At 35.7% G+C, this 27,320-nt stretch overlaps 1 protein-coding gene and 2 pseudogenes across 1 annotated transcript; all 3 read right to left on the bottom strand.

Moving 5' to 3' along the window:
• Positions 1-215: 215 nt before the first annotated feature.
• LOC120154600 lies at positions 216-27,320 on the bottom strand (annotated as a pseudogene).
• On the bottom strand, positions 12,656-14,022 carry LOC120154601 (U-box domain-containing protein 11-like). The gene has a single exon (XM_039166298.1). The coding sequence runs from the start codon at positions 13,938-13,940 to the stop codon at positions 12,984-12,986; it is 957 nt and encodes a 318-aa protein (XP_039022229.1). The 5' UTR covers positions 13,941-14,022; the 3' UTR covers positions 12,656-12,983.
• LOC120154568 lies at positions 15,818-17,059 on the bottom strand (annotated as a pseudogene).

Here is a 27,320-nt window from a genome sequence, read left to right as displayed (position 1 = left end):
GAGAAATTAAATGCTTGAAAAGGAATAATACAAAGCTTGGATTAATGGCCAAAATAGATTGATACAAACGACCAGGGGCCTAAAATGCTATTAGCCCATACGCGAAAATACGCTGAACCCCCCACATACGACGTCGTTTTACACTTAATATGTATATATATATATATATAATATCCAAGGCCAAAAATGGCCATCCCCTTCATTTGTTCGACCTTTTCAACTGAGGGAAGAAAGAGAGTTTCCCAAACTCTACCAACTTCCCCTCATCGGAAAGAGGGAGTCGCCTCTTATCGGCGACAGTCACGACGGCTCACGGCGAAGCTCACGGTGACCCACGGTGGCCGGAGGGAGCAAACGTTCCCAAAAGGCTCATCTCTTCCACCTTAACCTAAAAACAAACCTCGTTCAACATAAAAAACCCTCTAAAGCCCTATATATTGTCTTTTACCTCTTGAGAACTTTGAAAACTGGTGACTTTTGGACTCCCCACTTTTTTCGAACCAATGTATGTGTCTCTCTTTCTCTCTTTTGGCTTTGTAGTTCTCGGTTTTCTCTCTCTCTCTTTTGTTTGTTTCTTTTTTTATATTCGAATCCCCTTTTTATTTCCCCCTTCATTGTTTTTTTAAAGCTAGTTCCCCTTCTGTCTTTTATACCCTTTTACATGTGATGGTTTGATGGATTTACTGCTGCCTACTGAGCCAGATTTCCCTCGGGATTTCTTGGATTTGCCTCTTTATATTTATTATTTTTTCTTGATTGTTGATGGATTGTTTTGACTGATGGGAGCTTGTGATTGATTTTTTTAATTTCTGTCACTGTTGATGACAACATCGGGCGGCTCGAGGACTCATCGGCAACAACCCACACGACTGGGAGGTGACCGATGCAGCTCACGCTCTTCTGGAAGACAAAGGGTCAGGCGCCTGTACAACACGCGCCGACGAGGGACTGTTCCACTTCAACGAAGGGAGGCGGCGATTGAATTAGGGTTTAAAATCCCTAATTCTTATTTGGGTTGCAAATGGGTTTGGAGATGGGCTACTGAGTGGGCTTCGGGTCTGGATCATGGGTCGGGTCTTGTAATTGGGTTGACTTATTGGGCTTCATTTGTAATCTGGGCTCAGGGTGACAGCTTGCAAAATAAATGTAAATAGATGATGATGATAATGATAATAATAATAATAATAATAATAATAATAATAATAATAATAATAATAATAATAATAATAATAATAATAATAATTTTAAGCCCCGGACAAAAACGGGTGTGTACACTATGTCCTCAAAAAAACAGAGACCTCGGCAGAACACAAAGGCTTCAGCTTCAGACACTGTTCGGGCTCGGTGAGTACTCCTACGACAAGCTCCTAAAATTTGTCCCATATAATCTCGGATTGTAACTCCAATGCTTGCTCTGTTGTTTTTAGGGAGAAATCCCGCATCCACATTCACTTTGACCAGCGTGTTCGGTGGCGGAGTCCATGGAGTTGAAGGGTTTGGGCGAGGGTGAGATAACCTATCCTCAAGAGTTTGTAGTTCAGCAACATATCCAAGAACAAAGGTAACTTCTTCCTCTGGGTTTTGAATTCTGTTTTCATGTACCATTCGATTTCTTGCATGCCATAGTACCTAAATCGTTAGACCAAATTGTTGTTTTTGCAACCTATTATAACGATTAAACACCCAATCAAACCAATCATGTACGCCCATCGTTGAAATTGCGGAAGGTCACACGACTCCAAGGTCTCTCCACACTCTTTGCGCAAAATGGCAATCCCTAATAAAATGGAGCTCAGATTTAATCTCTGATAAACATCTAGGACGAAATGAATTATTGGCTATTCTTTTAAAATGTAAATTCCTAAAACAAGGCACATAATTCATAAATACTTTCCGCATCAATATTCGAACGAAGACACGTTTGCGCATTCACATCCAGGTTTAATGTGCCCACCAGCCTCCTGTAACCGCTTTTAACCGAGGAGATACCCGTTCTTTCACCACTCCAGACTTTGATATCTTCTACCAGGGTGTTCGAAAGATGAATATTTAAAATGACACATGCATCATTCTGGTCAAAAATCTCCATTACAGGTTCCACGCTCCAAGATATGGTACTGTGCAAAATAAGATCTGAGACCTTATCTACATGAGCATCTCTCGGTGTTGAAATCCTCCTTGAGATAGTTGTTGGTAACTAGTAATCATTCCAAATGAGCCCCAATTCAAGTAACCCTCGACACTCCAAACACTCCTTCAAATTAAGGATGGGTTTGAGCCTAAATCCGTTCTACTAAAATCAGATTGAGAATAGTATGTAGCTCGATAGACTCATGCGATAAGGGAATTTGATTTTGCATGAGCCTCAATCCTTGCTTTGAAAGGAGTGCTATGTTGAACTTCCCAAGCTCCTTAAAGCCCGTTCCACCTTTGTCTTTTGATCTTCTAAACTAGTCGCGAATGCTTTTGAACGCTCTCTTCTTACTCCGGCCAACAATCGCTGGTAAGCCCAAATATTTTTTCGGCCTATTGGAACTGTTGACCTCCAAAATTCTGCACACATCCCTTCGATTCTCATCAATGGCATTCGCCACAAAGAATATTCCCGACTTCTCGAAGTTTACCAATTGACCGGAATATTTACCATATTTTTTTTCAAAATACTCTTAATCCTCGTTGCTCCCACTTATTAGCTTCCCCGAAAATCATACAATCATCTGCAAAAAGCAAGTAAGTAAAGGCTATCCCCTTGCTATTCAAACCCCACTAAGATCTTCCACATTCGTGGAAGAGTGAAAAAGAGATGATAAACCTTCAGCATAGATGAGGAGCATATAGGGACTTAGAGGATCTTCTTGGTGAAGACCCCTAGAAGACTCAAAGACCTCACCAATGTGACCATTAATTACCATCGAGTACGTGACCGATTGGATACAATCCATCATCCAACCAATCCAAATTGAGTTAAAACTCATTCTCATCATGACATATTCCAAAAAATCCCATTGACTCGATCATATGTTTTACTCATGTCCTTGAGAGTGAATGAACCCTCTCTGCCAGAGCGTTTGTTTTTAAGGGAATGCAAAATTTCATAAGCCAACATGATGTTATATGAAACTAGTCTCCGTGGGACAAATGCACTCTGAGCCTCGTCAATGCATAAATGCAAAACCTCCTGCAAACAATTAGCTAGCATCTTTGAAATAATTTTGTAAATCACATTACACAAGCTAATTGGATGAAATTGTCCCATCTTCGAAGGGTTAAGACACTTTGGGAATTTATACAATGTGGATTCGGTTTACCTCGCTCAAAGGATGAATTCCAGAAAGAATTTGCAGAAAATAATTCGAAAATCTTCCCCAGTGTGCCAAAATTTCTGATAAAACACTGCTCCCAACCCGTCTTCTCCGGAGGCTTTCATCGATGCCATGGACTTCAGCGACATCGCAACTTTTTTGAAATTGACGGATGGATTCCTGCAAATTTTTTTTACCGTAGAAGCTATCCCTTGAGAAGTGAATATATTAGCAAAATAGTTCACTGCCACTAGGTTGATTTCAATCTGATCATCATGATAAGAGACATAAGCATCTCAGAGGTCCGAAATTTGTTCTGCTTGAGGCCATTTTGTGAAAAATTACAGTGTTTCTATCATCGTGTTTCAACCAATTAGTTCGCGCCCTTTACTCCCAATAAAGCTTCTCACAATCGACCTCCATATTGAATGCAAGTTTGACCTTAATTTTAAAGATAATTGTGAATATAATTTTTTATTATATTTATCTATTGGGTTAATATCGTAAAAATCATAAGGAGTGTTTTACTATTATATGTAAGAGATGAAAGCCTGGCTTAGAAATATATATAAAGAAGAGGCATGTGAAAACAACCCGCCACACTTGTTAATAATGTTGAGATTTTGAGAAAGATGGTTGCAGATACGAAAATGATGGATCTCTCTATTTCAAAACCAATTTGACATATTTTATATAATACGAATTATTACTAAGGCTATTCATTCTCTAAAATCTGAAGAAACAAAGACCTAGAAATTAAAACACCACTTTTGAATGCCAGCATAACCCTTTATCAGATTAGATTTCGTCTTTAAGAAACCCCACTGCAGCCCAACTTAAAGGCACTTCTTCACACCAAACAAAACGGGCTTACTCTGCTGTCAAATTAAACCTACACAGGAGGGATTTCAGGGATATTGGTGAGCACAAAAGTGTGTAACATAATATTCTCATTTCAATGGTTGATTTACCTTTGACTTGTTCAACTAATTATGTGCACTAACCTCACCTGCTCTGTTCTGGGTAACGCCTTTTCAGAAGTAAGCTGGGACAAGGAAACTGTTGCGGAATACGATTATCGGATAGAGTAAAATCGCAACTGATAATTTGAGAAAATAAAAATGAAGATAAAAAAGACACAAATTTTACGTGGAAAACCCCTAAATAATATATGGTAAAAACCACGGGCAACGGTAGAAGAATTTTATTATGAGAAAATATGAATTACAACTTCTCTCGATCTACCAAGGAGAAAACAATGACAATTCTCTCTTGATAAAAAGGAGAAAACAACTCTCAAGAAAACTATATAAATTCTCTAGTATTGGGAGAAAACTAGAATGATTTGGGATGGTTTTGAAGCTAAATGAGCTAGGGTATTTATAGTTGAAGCTTAAGGACTAATCTTGAAAATATCCTAAAGTACAATGACTAAAATTTAGCTTTTACCATTGTCAAAAAATCAACAAAAAACATATTTTTCGGTGCATTTAATTATTTGCACTTTCGGTGGAATGTGCAGCCGATTTGGAAATGTGCAGCCAATTTGGACTTTGGAATTTCAACAATCTCCCACTTGAATATTAGATTGGAACAATCATATCTTCACACAATTCTTTCTACCTTTTACCTTCATGTTGCTTACGTCTCTGACAGACCACAGGAGGATTGACACCAGGTAAATTTATCAGCGTTGATCACATTCGTCATGAAATCTGCTATGTTGTCTTTGGTATGAATCTTCTGCATATCTATCGTTCCTTCTTCCACCTTTTCACGAATGAAATGGTATTGAACTCGTATGTTCTTTGTCCTTGAATGAAATGCTGGATTCCTTGCTAGATGCAAGGTGCTTTGACTGTCACAAAATAGAGAGACATACTTTTAATTGTGTCCAAGCTCTCCAATAGCATTTTCAACCAGATTGTTTCTTTACTGGTTTGTGTAGCTACTACATATTCTGCCTATGTTGTGGACGTAGCCACAACTGACTGCAATTTTGAAACCCAGCTTACAGCTCCACCAACAACTTTGAACACATATCTTGTAGTAGATTTGCTTTTATCCAAATCCCATGCATAGTCAAAATCGACATACTCATTGATAAGTAAGTTTGATCCTCCGTAACATAATGCAACATTTGAGGTCCCTTTGATGTATCTCAGGATCCTCTTTACTGTATTCCAATGCTCTTTGTGTAGATTCGCCATGTACCGACTAACCACTCCCACTGTTTGTGCAATGTTTGGTCTTGTGCATATCATAACGAACATTAAACATCCCAATGCTGATGCATACGATACTCGAGACATCTCCATCATCTTTTCTTTACTGCTAGGACTCATACTGGAGGATAATTTGAAGTTAATAGGATGAGGGGTAGAAATTGGCCTACAATCTTGCATGTTGAATCGTGACAAGATCTTCTTCAAGAAATTCTTTTGTAAAAGCCAAATCTTCCTATTACTTCTGTCTCGGTGAATTTGCATCCCTAGAATTTTGTTTGCTGATCTCAAGTCCTTCATTTCAAATTCCCTAACTAGTTGTGCCTTCAATTATTTAATATGATCTTTGTTAGGTCCTGCAACCAACATGTCATCCACATATAACAACAATATAACAAAATCGTTATCACCAAACCTCTTGAAATAAGCGCAAGGGTCTGCGTTAAGTCTATTGTATCCAAGGCACATAATGAAGGAATCAAATCTCTTACACCAACAACTCGACGCATGCTTTAGACCGTACAAAGATTTGTTCAACCTACAAACCAAGTTATTTTTTTCTTCTTCAAAACCTTTAGGCTGGAACATATAAATCTCTTCTTCAATATTATCATGAAGAAAAACTGTTTTAACATCTAACTGCTCTAGATGTAAATTCAATGTAGCACACATTGTCAAAACTACTCGAACTGTTGTTAGTCGATTCACATGAGAAAAAATTTCATTGAAATCAATTTCTTCTTTTTGAGCATATCCTTTGACCACCAGTCTTGCACGATACCTCTCCACTTGATCGTAACCATTTCGCTTGATCGTCACCATTTCGCTTGATTGTCACCATTTCGCTTGATTTTGAAGACCCATTTATTACCAATTGGCTTCTTTCCTGTAGTATTGGCACAAGGTCCCATGTATTATTTTTATGAAGGGCTTCAATTTCTTCTTGCATCGCCATCATCCATAGTGAAACATCTGAGATGTTTATTGCCTCCTGGCATGATTGCTCACAGTCCTCTGTTAAAAGACAGTATGCAATATTTCATTCTATAACATAATCTGAGTGCCAATTGGGACGTCTTCTCACACGATCTGATTGACGAGTTGTTGGAGCTTCAGAACTCTCTGGTTCTTGTTCATCATGTGCTGGTTCTGCTTCAGAAGAATCTCCTTGTTCAACTTCATTTTCCACATGTATATGCGTAGTCTTTGACTTTTCAGTGCTATCATCGTCTTCTTTTCTTTGTAGCTTATAATCACTTTGTAGGCAGTGGGATCCCACAAGCGATACCCCTTTACACCATCAGCATACCCCAAGAATTTGCATTTCCAGGATTTTAGATCCAACTTTGAAATTTCTTGGTTGTTGTACATCACGTATACAACACTTCCAAATACATGGAGGCTTAAATAATCAACTAGTTTACCAGTCCACATCTCCATTGGTGTCTTCAGCTCTATTGCAGTTGATGGAGCTCGATTCACCAAATAACAGGCGGTATTGACTGCTTCTGCCTAGAATGATTTTCTAGGCTTGCATCCCTCAACATTGCTCTTGTTCTTTCTAATAATGTTCTGTTCATCCGCTCTACTACTCTATTTTGTTGAGGAGTGTTCGCAACTGTGAACCGTCTTTTGATGCTTTCTTTCCTGCAAAATTCATCATATTTTTCGGTGCATTTAATTATTTGCACTTTCGGTGGAATGTGCAGCCGATTTGGAAATGTGCAGCCAATTTGGACTTTGGAATTTCAACAATCTCCCACTTGAATATTAGATTGGAACAATCATATCTTCACACAATTCTTTCTACCTTTTACCTTCATGTTGCTTACGTCTCTGACAGACCACAGGAGGATTGACACCAGGTAAATTTATCAGCGTTGATCACATTCGTCATGAAATCTGCTATGTTGTCTTTGGTATGAATCTTCTGCATATCTATCGTTCCTTCTTCCACCTTTTCACGAATGAAATGGTATTGAACTCGTATGTTCTTTGTCCTTGAATGAAATGCTGGATTCCTTGCTAGATGCAAGGTGCTTTGACTGTCACAAAATAGAGAGACATACTTTTAATTGTGTCCAAGCTCTCCAATAGCATTTTCAACCAGATTGTTTCTTTACTGGTTTGTGTAGCTACTACATATTCTGCCTATGTTGTGGACGTAGCCACAACTGACTGCAATTTTGAAACCCAGCTTACAGCTCCACCAACAACTTTGAACACATATCTTGTAGTAGATTTGCTTTTATCCAAATCCCATGCATAGTCAAAATCGACATACTCATTGATAAGTAAGTTTGATCCTCCGTAACATAATGCAACATTTGAGGTCCCTTTGATGTATCTCAGGATCCTCTTTACTGTATTCCAATGCTCTTTGTGTAGATTCGCCATGTACCGACTAACCACTCCCACTGTTTGTGCAATGTTTGGTCTTGTGCATATCATAACGAACATTAAACATCCCAATGCTGATGCATACGATACTCGAGACATCTCCATCATCTTTTCTTTACTGCTAGGACTCATACTGGAGGATAATTTGAAGTTAATAGGATGAGGGGTAGAAATTGGCCTACAATCTTGCATGTTGAATCGTGACAAGATCTTCTTCAAGAAATTCTTTTGTAAAAGCCAAATCTTCCTATTACTTCTGTCTCGGTGAATTTGCATCCCTAGAATTTTGTTTGCTGATCTCAAGTCCTTCATTTCAAATTCCCTAACTAGTTGTGCCTTCAATTATTTAATATGATCTTTGTTAGGTCCTGCAACCAACATGTCATCCACATATAACAACAATATAACAAAATCGTTATCACCAAACCTCTTGAAATAAGCGCAAGGGTCTGCGTTAAGTCTATTGTATCCAAGGCACATAATGAAGGAATCAAATCTCTTACACCAACAACTCGACGCATGCTTTAGACCGTACAAAGATTTGTTCAACCTACAAACCAAGTTATTTTTTTCTTCTTCAAAACCTTTAGGCTGGAACATATAAATCTCTTCTTCAATATTATCATGAAGAAAAACTGTTTTAACATCTAACTGCTCTAGATGTAAATTCAATGTAGCACACATTGTCAAAACTACTCGAACTGTTGTTAGTCGATTCACATGAGAAAAAATTTCATTGAAATCAATTCCTTCTTTTTGAGCATATCCTTTGACCACCAGTCTTGCACGATACCTCTCCACTTGATCGTAACCATTTCGCTTGATCGTCACCATTTCGCTTGATTGTCACCATTTCGCTTGATTTTGAAGACCCATTTATTACCAATTGGCTTCTTTCCTGTAGTATTGGCACAAGGTCCCATGTATTATTTTTATGAAGGGCTTCAATTTCTTCTTGCATCGCCATCATCCATAGTGAAACATCTGAGATGTTTATTGCCTCCTGGCATGATTGCTCACAGTCCTCTGTTAAAAGACAGTATGCAATATTTCATTCTATAACATAATCTGAGTGCCAATTGGGACGTCTTCTCACACGATCTGATTGACGAGTTGTTGGAGCTTCAGAACTCTCTGGTTCTTGTTCATCATGTGCTGGTTCTGCTTCAGAAGAATCTCCTTGTTCAACTTCATTTTCCACATGTATATGCGTAGTCTTTGACTTTTCAGTGCTATCATCGTCTTCTTTTCTTTGTAGCTTATAATCACTTTGTAGGCAGTGGGATCCCACAAGCGATACCCCTTTACACCATCAGCATACCCCAAGAATTTGCATTTCCAGGATTTTAGATCCAACTTTGAAATTTCTTGGTTGTTGTACATCACGTATACAACACTTCCAAATACATGGAGGCTTAAATAATCAACTAGTTTACCAGTCCACATCTCCATTGGTGTCTTCAGCTCTATTGCAGTTGATGGAGCTCGATTCACCAAATAACAGGCGGTATTGACTGCTTCTGCCTAGAATGATTTTCTAGGCTTGCATCCCTCAACATTGCTCTTGTTCTTTCTAATAATGTTCTGTTCATCCGCTCTACTACTTTATTTTGTTGAGGAGTGTTCGCAACTGTGAACCGTCTTTTGATGCTTTCTTTCCTGCAAAATTCATCAAATTTTTCACTTGTATATTCTCCTCCATTATCTGTTATGAAACACTTGATCTTATTTCCAGAATCAAGTTTCACCCGTGCTTTGAAGATTTTGAAAATGGAAAACACATCTGACTTACTTTTAATAGGGTACACCCAACATCTCCTGGAGTAGTCATCAATAAATGAGACAAAATATTTTACTCCGCCTAGGGATGTAATTGATGCTTGATATACGTCAGAATGAACCAATTGTAGAACACTTTTGCCTCTAAAATTTGACGTGTTGAATTTCAATCGGTGCTGCTTACTTGTTATGCAATGCTCACACAAAGTAAGTGATACCTTTGTTAAGCCTGGAAGTAACTTTTGCTCCACAAGGACTTTCATTCCTTGTTCTGATATGTGTCCAAGTTTTTTATGCCATATCATTGCAGAATCTGAACTACATGAGGCAACAGAGGCTTCTGCTTCTAGCAAAGTCTCCCCCTTCATCATGTACAAGTTTGCAGCTATCTTTTCGCCTTTCAGCACCACAAGCGCTCCACGGAACACATTCATGATTCCTTTCCGTGTTTCAATCTTGCTTGCATTATTATCCAACAATCCGTAGGATAATAAATTTTTCTTCAGGCCTTTCACGTGTCGCACATCTCGAACAACTTTAATTGTTCCATCATACATCTTCAATTTGATGGTTCCCACGCCAACGATCTCTAAGGCATGATCATTGCAACTATACACAGATCCTCCTGATACAAGTTCATAATGATGTAACCATTCTCTTCTTGAGGTCATGCGATATGTTGCTCCCGAATCAATGAGTCATATATCTGCAAATCTTTTTCTACCTTCCACGGTGGTTGATGCTTCACAACATAGAGCATCTCCATCATCTGAAGTGTTCGTGGTATTGTCTTGTGGATTGAAGTTTTTATTTAGACTCCAACAATCATTCTTCAAGTGACCCTTCTTTCCACAATTGTAGCACTTTAAATTCTTCTTGCTCTTCGACTTCGATCTACCATGTTTGTAACTGCTGTTTTGGTCACGTTATGTTGATCTCCCTCTCATCGTTGTCAACGTTTCTGCTTGTTGCAGATTTACTTGTATGTCTTCCTTGTTCTTGCGCCGATTTTCTTCTTGTAGAACAACAGCTGCAACGTTATCGAAGACTAGACTGGTGACATTATTGTTTGTCAAGTTGATGATGAGTTGATCATACGAATCAGGTAGACTTTGAAGTACAAGTTCAGCACGTTCTTATTCTCCTATTGTACATCTTAAGGATGTAAGCTGAGAAAATAACGTGTTTAGTGTGTTTAAGTGCTCCGTCACTGAAGTAGATTCTGGCATACAGAGAGTGTACAATTTCCTCTTAAGGAAAATTTTATTGTGCAACGATGTGACCTCGTACAATTTAGTGAGATGATCACATATCTCCTTAGTTGTCTTCTACATATCTCCTTAGTTGTCTTCTTCTCCTTGATGCTTGACAATACTTCATATGCTAATGCTAAATGAAAATTTTTCATAGCATTCCCGTCCATTTTGATCCATTTGTTCTCATATGTGAAATTTACCAGCATTTCACTGATAGCTGTTAGACAACCGTCTTTCCTCAGGATGACCTTCATCTTCAATTTCCACAATGAGAAATTTCTCCCATTAAACTTTTCAATATCAAATTTCATTGCCATAACTTCTATTACGGATAGCTCCCACTATTTCACTATCGTGAATAGTTCTATAAAACCTTCAAAGAATGAGTAATACATGCTTACTTTATTATGTTGAATGATACACCTTTTGATAGGAACCACAAAGACAACAAGTAGATATTACACACTCTAATCTGGCTCGGATACCAATTGTTGCGGAATACGTCTATCAGATAGAGAAAAATCGCAACTGATAATTTGAGAAAATAAAAATGAAGACAAAAGAGACACGAATTTTACGTGAAAAACCCCTAAATAATATAGGGTAAAAACAACGGGCAACGGTAGAAGATTTTTACTATAAGAAAATATGAATTACAACTTCTCTCGATCTACCAAGGAGAAAACAATAACAATTCTCTCTTGATAAAAAGAAGAAAACTCTAAAAAAAACTCTCTAAATTCTCTAGTATTGAGAGAAAGCTAGAATGATTTGGGATGGTTTTGAAACTAAATGAGTTAGGGTATTTATAGTTGAAGCTTAAGGATTAATTTTGTAAATACCCTAAAGTACAATGACTAAAATTTAGCTTTTACCATTGTCAAAAAAACAACCCATTTTTCTGTGCATTTAATTATTTGCACTTTCGATGGAAATGTGCAACCAATTTAGACTTTGGAATTTCAACAAAAACGTGTTGCAAATGGTAGGGGGACGCAAACCCTAATACTGCTACGATGTAATCTCTTATGGGTTGCTGGTATCTGTTATACCCTACAGCTTCCTCATAAACCAAATTCTTCTTCTGTTTATGATTTCGTTTTGTCCTAATACAATGAGGAAACTTACTATTCCATCACCATATAGTGGTATTCTGAATATGAAATAAATTTCTACCTTCAAATCTACACTTCAACGTAGATAATTTCTAGTAAACAAAATTAGACACCGAGACTCCAGACTTTCTACATATATTGAACTTTAATAATTCTCAATGACTGATAATCTTTCTAAATCTGAAAACATGGTACAAACAACAAGTTCTAACCTACCTAGGTCGAGCCAGGTATATAGTGAACATCCATAAGCTACAATATTTCATCAAAATAATCTCTCTATAGAATGAGAAATAAATACAGGACACAGATATCCTACACGCCACAATTGAAAAATCATGCAACAAGGATCTTTAATTATGAGTCTACCTAATTTCCAAGGAAACTTTTTCACAGGTTCACTTACTTGTAGAATGCATGATAGAGATGTTCCTTTCTATTATGCACATTAGCTGAAGAATAACATGCTGTAAAGTATCCCTGAGGTGTGATTTACAATCTTAAATGTATAAACAACCAGCACAAGTATGACCATTCACATAATATAATCCTGGAACAGAGATAAAAGAGAAATATACTCAACATATCAATCATATACTCGTATTTCCCTTCATTCTGCTAACAAATTTACACCAAGAGGGATATATTATGCCAAAGGACACCATAGCACTACTTAATTTGTATAACAAATGAATAAGCCCAACTATAAACCCTAAACAACTTGATATCTCATCATCGTCTCCTAAAATTGTTTATTTGGAATTAGTAACTTTGATGAGATGGCAAACATATATAATTTACTGTTCTGAATAAGAAATTACACACTATCAATGCATCAGACGTATACACTTGAAACAAAATATTAGCCTAATCTATTATAACAAAAGGATCAAAATGGTAAGCACTTCATTTTGAATGATTCATGGAATCAAAGGAATTACTGGACCTAAAATCCCTCACCTCTTTTGCGTTCCAATCTTCATCAACAATGATTTTCAGCAATTCGACTGCCTTACTCTTTCCTTTAGCACTTCCATTCTTCGTCAAGTCAGTAATCCCTTCGATAACTTTAGCACCCATATCCATAACTTCTTTCCTCCCCTTCTCGCCGCCGCAGCGAGCCAAGTTCAGCAGAGCCGCCACTGCGTTTTCCCTTATTCTTTCACTGGCTCCAGTCCCTTCATCCAACAAATCACCCAAAACCCTAATCCCACCCGCCTTCCTCATCGCTTCTTCACTCTCTTCGCACCCCGCAATCTGCGCCAGCACCGCCGTGGCATCCTCCACGATCCCCGTCCTCGCATCCCTGACTATCAACGCCACCAAAGCGGGAACCGCACCGAGACCCACCAAACTTGCCCGATTCAACTGGTAGAGCGCGATCCCAAACAAAGCCTTCAAAGCATCCTTAATCGACCGAGGCGGCGCGTTGTTTGCAGTGATGATCGACAGCAGTGAGTAAAGAATATCACGTTTCGATCCAATTATCGGACGGTAAGACTCCTCCGCAATGAGAAGGCTGTGAAGCGTGGCGGCGCAAGCCTGAACCGCGGTAGGAGAAGGTGAATTACTGAGCGCGTGAGATAACGCGTCTAGAAAGCCGCGGGTGGACATGAGAGAAGCGCGCGAAGTAATGGAGAGATTCAACAAAATGGCGGCGGCGTTTTCTTGAATGGTTGGAGAAGAACCGTAAAGTGTTTCGGAGAGGTAAGGAACGGCTCCGGCATCGGCAATTAAGGATCGACTTTCGGGATCATGTTTGGAAATCAGGCGTAACTCGCACAAAGCTTCAGTTCGGGTCTGCTCGGAAACTGAGCTTAGTTTGGCTACCAGATTCCGAGCCGTTCGGCGTTTAACTTCCATTGATTTGGGTTTGGTGGTGCAAATGTTGGGTAGAAAATGGTAGAATCAAAGGGAATTTGGGAGAACCAAAACCAATAATTTATTTTGAATATGACTGAGGCAACGCATTGCTACTATTTTAGGATAATTATAAATTAACATCATCTTCAACCAGCCCCAGTCTAAGTCGGTTTTTCCAATAGCATAAATTACATAAAGCATCACTCAACTTTCTTCTTACTCTTATTTTGGACACTAAAAGTTAAAAAATTTAATTTAATCTCTGAACTTTTGAATTGCTTATGCTATAGCTACTTGGCCGTTTATCTATCTAATTGTCCTAACTTTGTATTTTTATTAATTTTTTAGATTGGTCTCTAGGTCGATCGTTGTTTCCTATGATAGTTAAACCAAAAATTTATAGAATGGCTTATTTTAATATCGAAAATCTAAATTCAAACTTTGTTTCACCTGAATTCATAAATCTTAGATAAACCCTAAACCCTAAATCTAAATCAATCCATAATCATTAAATAATAAGCAAACTCTAAAACAGATGACCCATGTTCAAATAAATACCAATTTTATCATCAATGCTCTAGTGATCGGATGGAGAATCTCAACAATGAAAAGGTGGACAACAACGAAGAGAATAATATATCTAAAATCATGATGATATGATAGTTTAATGCTGAGATCAGTGAGTGAGAATACCAAAAGTTTAAGAAATTTTGAGAATTTTGTGGAGTTTCCATGAAAAACTAAACTGAATTACTTATAGAGGAACAAAATATGAGTTAGACGACATTATTGTTGGTCGAATGATGAAGTTTCAATGGATTGAAATTGTAGAATGACATATTTGTGGAGCTTGGGGTGTTTATTTTATCAAGCAAACATCGATTTTATGTTTAGAATGGTGACACAAATTTGGTAGAAATTTTGGGACTCGTTAGCCTCCAACGATGATGGTTGGTAGTGGTTAGAATAATGATGGCACGATGGTCAAAATTTGAGTTTGGTTTAGATTGAGTGAGAGAAATTGAGTGAAAGAAGAAGAAAGAAAGAAAGGAAAATAAAAAAAGAAAAGTTTTTAAATAAGAACCTAAAATGATGCCATTTTGATATAAATTGTCATGTTATAGCATCGTTAATTTTCTAAAAACGGCGTGACCAAAACAATAACAATTCAAAAGTTGAATGATTAAATTAAAAAATTTAAACTCCAATGATCAAAACAGGAATGGAAAGTAAATTGAGTGATGAAATAAAGTAATTTACCCATTGCAATAAAACTATTACAGGATAAATATAAAATGGTATATGAAATGAAATTTCATCTATAAATAAAATTTTCATTTAATAAACTTCCCTCAGAATCTCAAAATCTGAAATTCTTGAAGGAATGATTTCATTGGGGATTCCATAAACTCACTTCTCTTAAACGACAAACCATCCTTGGTGATGGGGCAATGCTTCCACATGAAGGGAAAGCCATGATGACGATGTTACCTTGTTCTCCAAGCAAACTTGCCATCAGTGAGTCTTCCAAGGGCTTTCAAAACCTTCCATTACTTGAATGTTTGTCCACTGCTAAACTTCCAAAGTTCAAATCTTTGCCCAAAACAGACATGATTATGTCATTGTTGGAGTTATACATCCATGGCTGTCCATTGTTAAAAGAAAGTTGCACAAGGGATGGAGGGAACGACTGGGACGACAATACATTGCCACGTTCCTTTTGTTCAGATTGATAATAGATTCATCTATGATTCTGAGTTGGGGGATATATGCATTTTCAGACAAATTGAGAATCTCTTGCACATATCTTCATGTATCGAATTTCTGGTTTCATGTCTTGTGTTCTTAAGCATGTTCAATACTGCGAATTATTAATATATATTTAAACTTATATATATTAAAACTTTGAAAGCAGTTACGTTAGACGAATAATGGAATTGCCCAAGCAGAGACGGTATTTAGCTGCAGAGCTCACGGGAAACGCCCAATCTCAAATTGGGCACATCGAAAAGGATCCTATGGTTCTGTTGCTGCATATTGGCTATCACATTCAGCACCGAATTCATATTATCTGGTGCCGATGCCATCGCCAAACATGTGATGCTGCTTGCTGTGCTGTGGATTAACAGGTTATCTTCTGGCAGTGTCACGTTCATGCCGGCGAACATCAACGTTATCGTTGGTGCCACTATCGGTACATTGTGTAACATGTATTGAATATTCCGAGAGTCGTCACGTTGGCAACCTTAACATGTCTCTGGAACTCATCTCTGACAGCAACATAGGCTGGTGCGACTAGCCGGGTGAAGACGATACGTAGGTTCAACGGAAAAAGTTTAAAGGCGACAATTTTAAATGAAGCTTTTATAGTTACATTTCATGTAAAAGATTACCGGAATCAGTAATGGTGCCGGCACCAGTGGTGGTATTGAAAGCAATGGCAGATGGTGGGATATCAACAATTCTGTTTCCAACTCTGATTCCAATCAGATTCACAAAGTAAAGCGATGATTTCCTAGGGTTCTTCAGCAACGGGGTGGATTGATCTTCAGGGGCTGCCCAACTGGCCTAGGTCTCAATCACCCAGAAAAGTTCAAGGACCTAAAGTTGGGAAAACAGTAAGAGAATGTGGATTGGTACAAGTCTTGGTTCTGAGACAGAAGGGACAATGGACCTCGACCAAGCCCCAACAGACCCTGTGGTGGCACCGAGTTGCCGGTCGTCTGCTGCACACAGCCAAAAGTGTAGCCCGGGACAGAGTCGGTGGCTAAGGCGGTTGTGTCCTGTGAGAGGTTCACTGCAATGGTGGAACCACCGTAGGTCATGTTGAATACGCAAGTGTTGGTAGTGGCATTGCAGCTGGGATTAGGCACCTGCTTGCATTGAAGAGCTTGGCATCCGAGGGTGTGGAAAGTGGTGGATTTAGCATTGTCGAAAACGGTGGAAGAGCAGTCGGTGCAAGGTATCCAAGCCGTGTCGTTGCTGGTATCCATGGACATGAGCAAAGTTCGAAGTGGGGTTCCGATGGTGGCTCTCACGATATAAGTTGGACTCTGCACCATCTGCCTTCCGGAAGCTATTGGGACCACGGATTTCTTGGCAACAAGGCTGGACAAGTATTGACATCATCTTAACTAAACTCGAAACTCTTTTTTGGGAGGCTTGAAGGCGAGAAAATAGTTCACAACTGGACTAATTTCATTTTAATCCCCTAATACGCTAAAATTATAATTAATCCATACACTTTAATTTATATATTTTAATTATTTACTTTTATAATGTTATTAGTATACTAATATTGATAATACTATTAACTGTTGTCATTAAAATAAAAGCAACTTTAAATATTTACTTGACAATAAATTTATTATTAAATGAATTTTCACATATTTTTTAACGTTAGATTAAATAAACAACTAAAAACAAATATAATGTCATCCGTTTCATCACAATAAAAAGACTAAAATCAGAATTAGACAGTTAATAATTGCACCCATTTTATTAAGATTTGAACCATTTGGCATATTATTAGGGTTTATGTTTAATCCACTGTTGATTCAACATTTATTTATTTTTTATGATAAAAAGAGTCAATTATATTTTATATAGTATATTTCCATTAGTATATAAAAATTAATTTAAAAATACAAACTTTTTCGTCATCATTTATATTTCAATCCAAAACAATATAACATTTTATCTATAAATCATTCAATATAAATCAAGCTTTGCATATAAAACGTTACTATAACACAATAATTAAATTGTATTGTCCTTTCTTCCTCTATCGTTCCTTTTTCCATTATGTCCCTTTTCCCTATACTGTTTCATTTACTGTTATGTATCTTTTACTTTACTATGTCCTTTACTGTACTATATCTTTTGTTGTAATATATCTTTTACTATATTATTTCTTTTAGTTTCAATATATAGCTCAATGTATAATCATGAGTATTTAGCCCTTATCGAGGACATAATCTCTGATAGGAAAGTATGGAGACTAAAGACTAGGGTAGTCGAGTAGTGTGGGTCACATCTCTAGGGTGTATCATCTCTGTCTTCTTTTAATGCCTTTGTAGTAATTTCCATGAATTCTACTTTTTATACGTTTCTATTATTGGTATTTATGTAGGCTTAGAACTGGGCTTGCTATCGTGGACTTCTGTGTAATATTCTCTTCACTTTTAAATTTAGTCGGGTCTTACGTTTCTGTCTATATGCAGAGATTTTTTCGCAGGGATTTATTTGCAGGGATTACTTCCCATTTCAAACGCGCATATAATATTAATGATATTTATGACTGCATATGAATATTGTTCAACTATGTATTTATGTATTTATTTATACATGCTTTGCATTTTATCTATATTTTTAATTTTCTGACTGCCGGAGGTCTTCCACGGAAGCTACTCTCAACCTGGCGTTGGGGGCAGCCTACTACCCTACCTCCCCTTACCCCATTGCATATGGGAATTGGGTTTTGTTGTTGTTGTTGTTGTTGTTGTATAATCATGAGGATACATAGTACTCGAGTCAGTCATGAATATTTAGTATGGTATGTAATGTATCTGTCTATAACTGTATGGCACATAAGTGCCCTGTATACAACATAGCTTCCAGTAACGGTATGACACATTTAGTGCCCAATATACAATATAAACTGATAGAGATGCGGCAACGGATGATAAACGTTGCTCTTCGTTGGAGAATCAAACCTAGAAAGCTCTAGACCCGATCAAAGAACAAGGGAGAAAGAAGAGGAAGTTTTGGGCATTGGTAAAGAATGTAGGTATTTGGATTAATGTTGTTGGAAATTGAGACAAATAAAAAAGGACTAAGACAATGAAAAATAAGGATAATAAAAAAGATGAATAAAATAAAGATAAGAATATATAAAGATAAAATAGATATATGTAATGGAAAGGTTAAACTTAGTCAATGGAGATGGCAACAATAATGGAGAAAAAAAGATAATGGATTTGTGGAAGATGAAGATAGATGGATAAATGTCATGTCGAACCCTCCTAGCCGCAATGAAAATGAAAACTTGATAATACGACTCTAATCAGCCCTCATAATCACAATGAAAAGGCAAACCAAAGTGTGGAGATCTCTCTCTCAATAACTTGAAAGGAATTAAAAGAAAAAGAGGATTCAAAGGCATAAGGCAATCAACTCTTGCAAAAACGTACTCACGTTGTATTATTATTCAAAGAAAAGTTGTGTTTACAATGGTGGGAGGAGTCTCCTTTATATATGTGAGAAGGAATCCATGTTGTAACATAACTATGTAATAAAATAATAAATAAAAGATGTTCTAATAGCAATAAACTAAAAATAATTGTTTTAACTCTATCTTAATTCCTAATAAAATAATAAATCTAATAGTAAAAAATAATACATCATCATATATTAAATTATATTACAAATAATCAATAAAAATATTGAAAATTCGTAATATTTACAAAATCCCATATAGGAATTTCTTTATGCGTTGTCTTCACAAAAATTAGCGTATCGTGAGTTCTGGATATTAGATTGATGCGATTCAAGAACCGTTGGAAAGCTAAGAGACAACCAGTCATAACTCCAGAAGACATGTTGATCAAATAACATCAGGATCCCATTCAAAAAGTAGTCGCAAATCTATTTCTCTACTGTTATTCTTTTCCAAGGCTTGGTTGTGTGGATCGATTGTAAGCGTTATTCCATCTTCCTTTGATGTGAGCCTTGTGATGCATGTATCATAAACTACTAGTAACAATATGACACATTCAATGCCTAGTATTCAGTATAAACTATCATTAACAGTATGACACATTCAATTCCCAATATGCAGTATAAACTGTCAGTTACAGTATGGCACATTTAGTGCCCAGTATGCAGTATAAACTGCCAGTAACATATCGTACATAAAGTGCTAGAACACACATAAAGTTTCAGTATCAGTGAACGTACAGGTATTGTAGAACACAACATCACTGTACCAGTAATCAAATATGGTACCTCACAACGTCAAAACATCATGAGACCCATAATGCACATATAGTGCCAATATCAGTAATCAACAATCATTTCACCTTGTGTACCACTGTCTCTCAAGTCTTATACATTGGGATTTTATTTAAATCTTACATCATTTTTCATATAAAATATTTATAGGAAAATTATCAAATTCATATACTATTTTAATCATATACTAATACTTTAACTAAATTCCAATTTGATATGTTCCTCTAATAATCATTTATTATCATAATTCACTTAAACTTCACATATCATCTTATAATCAATTTATATTTTAACCATAATTTCTCCATATTTATAGTTTATCTTTTTAACTTATACTTATTCCAAATCAGTCCCTATTTAATATTTTAACTTCAGAATCACCATTCTACTATTTACTACTCAAGTGCTTTAATACTCATATTTATTTAGTAACTTTTAAACTCACCATTTTACATTTTGGTTCCCAAAATTTAACAAACTTACAAACTAACCCAAAATCAACATTTCAATATTAAATCAATATTTTAATATTTGATTCCAATATAATGCTTATTTTTTTTAATAATTAAACATTTGTCGTTTAAGTTCTCGACCTTTTTTTTTCAATTTTTTACAATTTGGTCCTTATACTCTTATAATCTTCCAAATTCAATTCCAAATCCGTAAATTTTAGCCCTAGAATATTTTTTTAGAATTTTATCTCAACCTTTTTCATTTTATTCAATATAATCTTCTTCTTTTTTGTCATTTAATCATAAATTCATGCATCATAAAAGAAATTCGAACACTCAACAACATATTCAAATTTTACTCATCAACTTTATACCAAATTCCATTTCAGACCACAACTATACAAATTTACAATTTAGTCCTCAATCTTAACAAATTTTACAAATAAATTTCAACTCAAACTTCGATTAATATAACCAAAATTTCCGGCATTTAATTAAAATATATTACCTCAACAATTACACAATTTTCACTTAAGTCCTTATCTTTTCCATGTTTAAGATTTGGTCCTCAAACTTTACCAACTTTCTAAATTAGTCCAATTTCACATTTTAACATCTAATTCAACATTCTAACATCTAAATTCCAACATAGTACTTCAACTAATAAACATTTACACTTTAATACTCATATTTCCCAATCTATGCGAGTTAGTCCTATTACTTTCATACATTTCCAATTTGATACAAATCAACATTTAATATAAAATTCATCATTCCAACATTCAATTTTAACATAACACATCAACTATTAAACAAGTGTACTTTTCAAATTATGTGAATAGGTCCCTATATTTTCAATTTTTAAATTGGTCCAAATCACATTCAAAGCATGTAGAATTACTCATATATCAGTCCTAAACCTTGTAAAATTTTCCCACAATTTTTTTCTATTTTCTTCCTTTAGACCAAATTGATTAAAGTGTCTTAAGCTTGATTTTCAACTTGATTCAAACATGAATTCATCATCTACCTATCATTTCCCTCCAATCTTAATCAATTCCATATCAAAACTAATCAAATCCAACATTTTATCATAAATCCCCTAATGGTCGAATGCTTCAATGAATATTTCTAATGATCTTCAATTGATTTTCATGTTTGTTTATGACTTTACTACACACTTAACATAATAATTTAATCTTATCTTAATAAATTTCAACTTGTTCATCATCCACTCAAACAAACAAATCATTGATTCAAGCATGAAAACCATGTAAAATACACGTCAAATGATAAAGAATTTGATATAGATAATTTTTCTATTTCATACCTTAATCCAAAAATCAAAGGAAAATGGCTAAAAATAAAGAAAAGAAAGAAAACATACCTTACCTTTTTTTCATCTATGGTGCACGACATATATAGGGAGAAGAAGAAAATTCATTAAATCAATATAAACAAACTTTACCCTTTAAAAACCATGAAATTACCAAATTACCATGCCTCTTGTCCATATCATCTTCCTTTTATATTTTTCAAAGTCAAACATAAACAAAATATTTCATATTTTCCTAATTTACCCCTATAATTTTCAAAAATTACAAACTAGTCACTATAATTAACAATTTCAGTTTAATACAGAAAATCAATCTAAATTCCAAGGATCCATTTCAAATTTCACCATTATGAAATATAGAAATAATATTTCTAACCTTTTTTCATCATCCTTCAATTTTTCCTAATTTCCCGATTCGATTCGGTTATTTGAATATTTTATCAAAATTTATCTCTTGATAGCTTTTTACACAGCCTCTGTATCAAAAACTAAATTCCATATAAAATCCATTCTTAAGGATGAACTATTCATTTATGGATTAAAATTTATTTTTAGAAAAAATTACTACTTTGGTCCTTGAACTTTTCCTAAGTTTCTACTTTGGCCACCAAAGTTTCAAAAATTACATTTTAGTCACTATTCATATTTTGGTGTATAAATATTCCGAACATTGAGCTTGCAAGCCCTGCGCCACATAATACCTTTACTATACTACATGCACTCATAAAATAAGCATGCTAATAACTATAGTCAGAGAAGCAATACTAATATGACATTGATGCTACCAAATAATATATTTAAGGTATATCCACTATCAAAATGGTTTGAATCTTATGCTTCCCTTAGTTTACTACTAAAGACCTCAACATTAGTTTGCATATATTAGTCTCTAACCACAATATCATGCTACTATGTATCATCATATGCAATACGCAATCACACAAACACAATGATAATATATGACGGTCAGGTACTAATCATACGACAATGAAATGAATCAAGCATGAAGTCATATCAAAATAAGTACAATATAATTTATGGTACGTAATATCACAGTAATGTCATCAGATAGCTAAAGTGACTTAGCATTAGGACTAAAATGCCTTGACACTGAATTCTAAAGTGTCTTAATAATGATAAAAAATGCATTAGCACTGATAGTAAAGTGCTTAGCACTAATTGGAGAATATCTCGAGTGTCAAACAAGGGCATAAGTCTTGTGGGATATTACCTCGTAACGTTCTCATACTTATCACACAATTATGTAGGGTTTCTACTTGTAAGCTTTTAGTATTACGATTTTGGTGATCTTTAACCCCCTTTTCGAGTCTTTAACCCAAAACTAGGATTTTTCTTAATTCATTTCGATGGTATCGATACTAAGCCTTGTAGTATTGATATTGACCCTTGAGTATCGATACTTACCCTTGGTACTGATATTGATTTTACCTTCAATATTTTGAAAAGCCCTAAAGTATTTGTACTTTCATCCGGAGTATTGGTAATACCCTTTTAAGTATCGATACTACTCTTGAGTACCGATACCAATTTTGGCTTTTTCAATTTGAAACTTAGTGGTGGTGTCAATACCTTACCATTGGTATCAATACCCAAAGAATAATATCGATACTTTACGAATATAATACTAATATTACCCAACCCAAAAACCTCGATATTATTCATTTATAAAATTCTTACCAAGTCTTTATTAACAAGCTCTTATTATAGAGCTAAATGTTTCATATCATTATTATCACATTGTTATCTCATCATTATTATTAATTACAACAATTCTAGACTCTTCCCTCTAGTTTTAATTCATTACTCAATCACTTAGTAACATAACTCTTACTATCATAGGTATTTCATTCACTTAGGCCTATAAGAGGAATTCAATAATTTTAACCCTTACGGGAATTCTAGTAATGATCACCTCACTCACAAGTATATCATATGTTTAAGACTTATAGAAAGAGTTCTTAATTAATTATTATTCTTAACACCTTTTTTCATGCATTCTCAGACTTTTCATATCACTTATTATGAACAATGGCATTTTGGTCATTCTACCCATTCAATGATATTTTAGGATTTCTTTTAAGTTTAAAAAGAAATCCTTAATGCCTTACATCATTTCTTAGAGTCTAATGCATTCAAAAGTATTTTCATATCCTTATAAGATACTATTTACAACTAGGGGTAATTTGGTAATTTTAGGCTTTAAGGGTTTAGGGTTATTTATCACCTTCCTAAGCTACATGCTCGATCTTAATTGTTATTAAACTCCTCGCTTTTGAATTTATTCAACATCTTAAAGGCCACTAAACAATCATCATCAATGGTATCGATATCTACCTTAAGGTATCGATACTTTATACCTAAGTATCAATACCAAAAATAGATCTAAAAGAATCCCAAAATACCCTTAGTATTGATACCATACATTTAGTATTGATACTCTTTCAGGTAGTATGGATACTCTCTTGAGTAGCAATGCTGAAATCAGTTTCGAAATGGACGAAAAATCACCGTTTATATTTTTCAAAGGAGTTGTATTGGTACTCCTCTCTACAGTATCAGTACTACCCTTTTGAAATAGCTTAATTTTCCTAGAATATGAATAATAGTACCGATATTATTCATGCAATATTAATACTACAACCTAGAAATACACTGTTTAACACGGGAAACACCCTCAAACTCTTGTTTTAATATCTAAGTTAATTATTAAAGCTTATGGAAGTCATTAAGGGTCTTATACATCATTTTTACACCAATCTAACACCAAAAACATCCCTAAAAACAAATCAAGCACCAAATCCCCCACATGATTTTCCACCCCATACAAGCAAGCAACTCATGTAAATGACATACAAGTAGTAAGGAAGAATTATAGTGTGTTACCTCGGTTCCTAGCAACCCAAAACATCTCTAGCTTACCCAAGAACCAATATTTACTTGACTTTTCTCTTTGGAGGGGTGTTCTTGCACCACTCTTCCTCCAACCAAAAGCCACAAATTGATTCCAACATGGAAAGGAAAGACACTAGTTGTTAAACAACAACTATATTACAAGAAAATCGAATGGAAACATTGAAGGAAATTCTTGGAGCTTAAATCATTCTTAGAACCTTCAAGAAGTTCAAAACCACCATTGGAGGAGATGATGAGCTTTTCATGAAGCTTAAGAACTCAAGGTTATGAATCTTACTTCTAAATTTTTAGATGGATAAAGAAGGTGAAAAAAAGAGAAGCCTTTCACTTGCCATTACTTGGAAGAAGAAAATATAGAATAATATTGAGAGAGGAAAAGAAGTGCCTTTGGGACACAAAAGATAAGTCCCTTGCCAAAAACCCCAAAGACCCGCGTGAAAATCAATTAGAAATTCTCCCAAGTCAATCATGGTTTTTCTCAATGGTAAAATTACATTCTAAGCCCTTCTCTTTTCACCCAAGCTTAAAAATTCCCTTTTTTATCTCCACTAATGCAAATTTCTTATCTGCTTGATCCCAAATTTGAACCGGTGAACCTCAATGCTATATAATAAATCTATTAGATAAATTCTCGGATCAACACGAAACTAGTAGCTTGGTATTTGGGTGTTACACATACACAACTTTTTAAAAATAATAACAATAGAGATACCTTTATATTAGTAATTTATAAATTTATGCTGAGATCATATCGCTTATATTTTATCATTTTAATTTATTTTCAATGAATCAACTAATTCAAAAAATATATATATATATAAGCCCACATTTCTTTACCTGCAGCCAAAAATACGATGTCAAAAATAGATTTGCGAGAAAGTTCAGACTTTTGAATTTTTCTTTATGAAGTGTGACTGAGCAATGTGCTCAACTAAGTTGGAGTGCAGTCACTTCGGCGTCCTCCTGAAGGATCAGCGTGACTTCCTGTGGTGGTGTCTGGTAGTATCTAGCTGAATTAGTTTCTTGAGTTGTCATTTTTGCCATGAAACCCGCGAGATACTTTTGAATATTATTAATCAATTATATTATATATTTTATAATCATTACGCAGTCATGAATCCATGATTTTATGACCGACGAGGAATTACTCGTTTTGTTTTATTTCTCTCCCAGTGAGCCAAAGGGGGCACGTACTTGTTTGTATTGATTCTCTTTTTTCAGAAAAGCAAGATTTTTTATTTTAGAAAAGTATAAATTATATTTTAAATATATATTAGCATTTTTATTATTAGTGTTTATTATCATCTTATGCAAAGTTTTGTAGGATGATTAATGATGTTTAAATTTATAATTTACGATTAATAATTATTATCTTATTTAATTTCGTAAATATATATCATTAGATCCAAAAACTAGGAAAGATATAAGTGCATTCAGGTGTAGGAGATACAAATATTGTAGTTGGGAATATAAATAAAATGCGTGTGAATTGGGTTGCTCATAATTGTTTAATAAAAAGGTCTAGGGAATGAAGTTTTCATCTCTCATGAAATCATTCCAATACGAGATTGACTCAAGTGTGTTGAATCTCATCGTGAAACCCAGACCATCCACCTTAGCTCGTGACCCCAACAGTTTGGCTGGCAACCTAAACAACTTGTCTAAGAATCCCCAGTTCGCCAAATCTTCCATCTTCGTCTCCACCAGCCTTTCCTTCACAACGATTTCTTCCCATTCTTTCTTCTTGTCTCCCATGGTTGTTTCGTACCACAAACATCTCTTCCGCCACTCCAACTCCAAACTTTTCTCCCAGTATCGGCCACATCTCCTTCCAGGTAAAACTCGAACCATTGATTGCATTAAACGCCTGGCCATAAGATGAACACTCTCCATCACTGCATGCGGTGGCCACCGCCCAAATCTGTTGCTCGGCGACGAGTCTCGCATCGGAGCCATCGATATAACTCTCTTCCCAGCACTCACGTGTCCCTCCAAACACAGAAGGGAGGTTCAAATGTTTACAAATAGCACCGTAAACGCATAAACTCCCTATGAAATTAAACAAAGCCCTGTTGGAGCCACCCATCAATAATCCAGGTCTATGCACAGTCCAAGCCACCTTACCAGTCAATCTCTCATGGACCATATCTTCAAGGACATGGTAAAAGTTGGAGCTCCCACTCGGCCTCCGAGGCTCCGCCATTCTTCGTCGAACGACTGAATCGTTTTCCCATTCGATGGTACATAATGACTCATCCCCGTGTGAAGTGCAAAATGCTTCAACTCCTTTGCTATGGGAAGTATGTCATTCAAGGCATTGGACATCATTGCCTTGTTTTGCTCTCAACACTCTGGACTATCCAATGGATGCTGGCTTGCCCAAGTGACCCAAAAAACGTGTGTTGCATCGCGCAATCTTGATAGCTTCTGCTTGGTTTCAAATGGATCTAAAAGGTCGCATGAGATGAAATGGTAGCTGCAACTTTTGATTGGTATTGTATCGGGATTTCGAGCTACCCCATAGATCTTCTTCCAATTGGGTTTTGAGATAAGCCTCTTGGTTAACTCTCTTCCGACAAGACCACTGACCCCAAAGATAATGGCAACGTTGTTAGTGTTTGCCATTGGAACGTTTGGGTTTGGGTT

Source organism: Hibiscus syriacus, unplaced genomic scaffold (genome assembly GCF_006381635.1).
Source record: "Hibiscus syriacus cultivar Baekdansim isolate YM2019G1 unplaced genomic scaffold, ASM638163v2 tig00111132_pilon, whole genome shotgun sequence".
NCBI classification, from domain to species: Eukaryota; Viridiplantae; Streptophyta; class Magnoliopsida; order Malvales; family Malvaceae; genus Hibiscus; species Hibiscus syriacus.
Note: the sequence above shows the minus strand (reverse complement) of the source record. Positions and strands in the feature narration are given on the sequence as shown.

Excerpts from the sequence above, each read along its gene's own strand:
- LOC120154601 (XM_039166298.1), bottom strand. The coding sequence starts at position 13,940 with ATGGAAGTTAAACGCCGAACGGCTCGGAATCTGGTAGCCAAACTAAGC.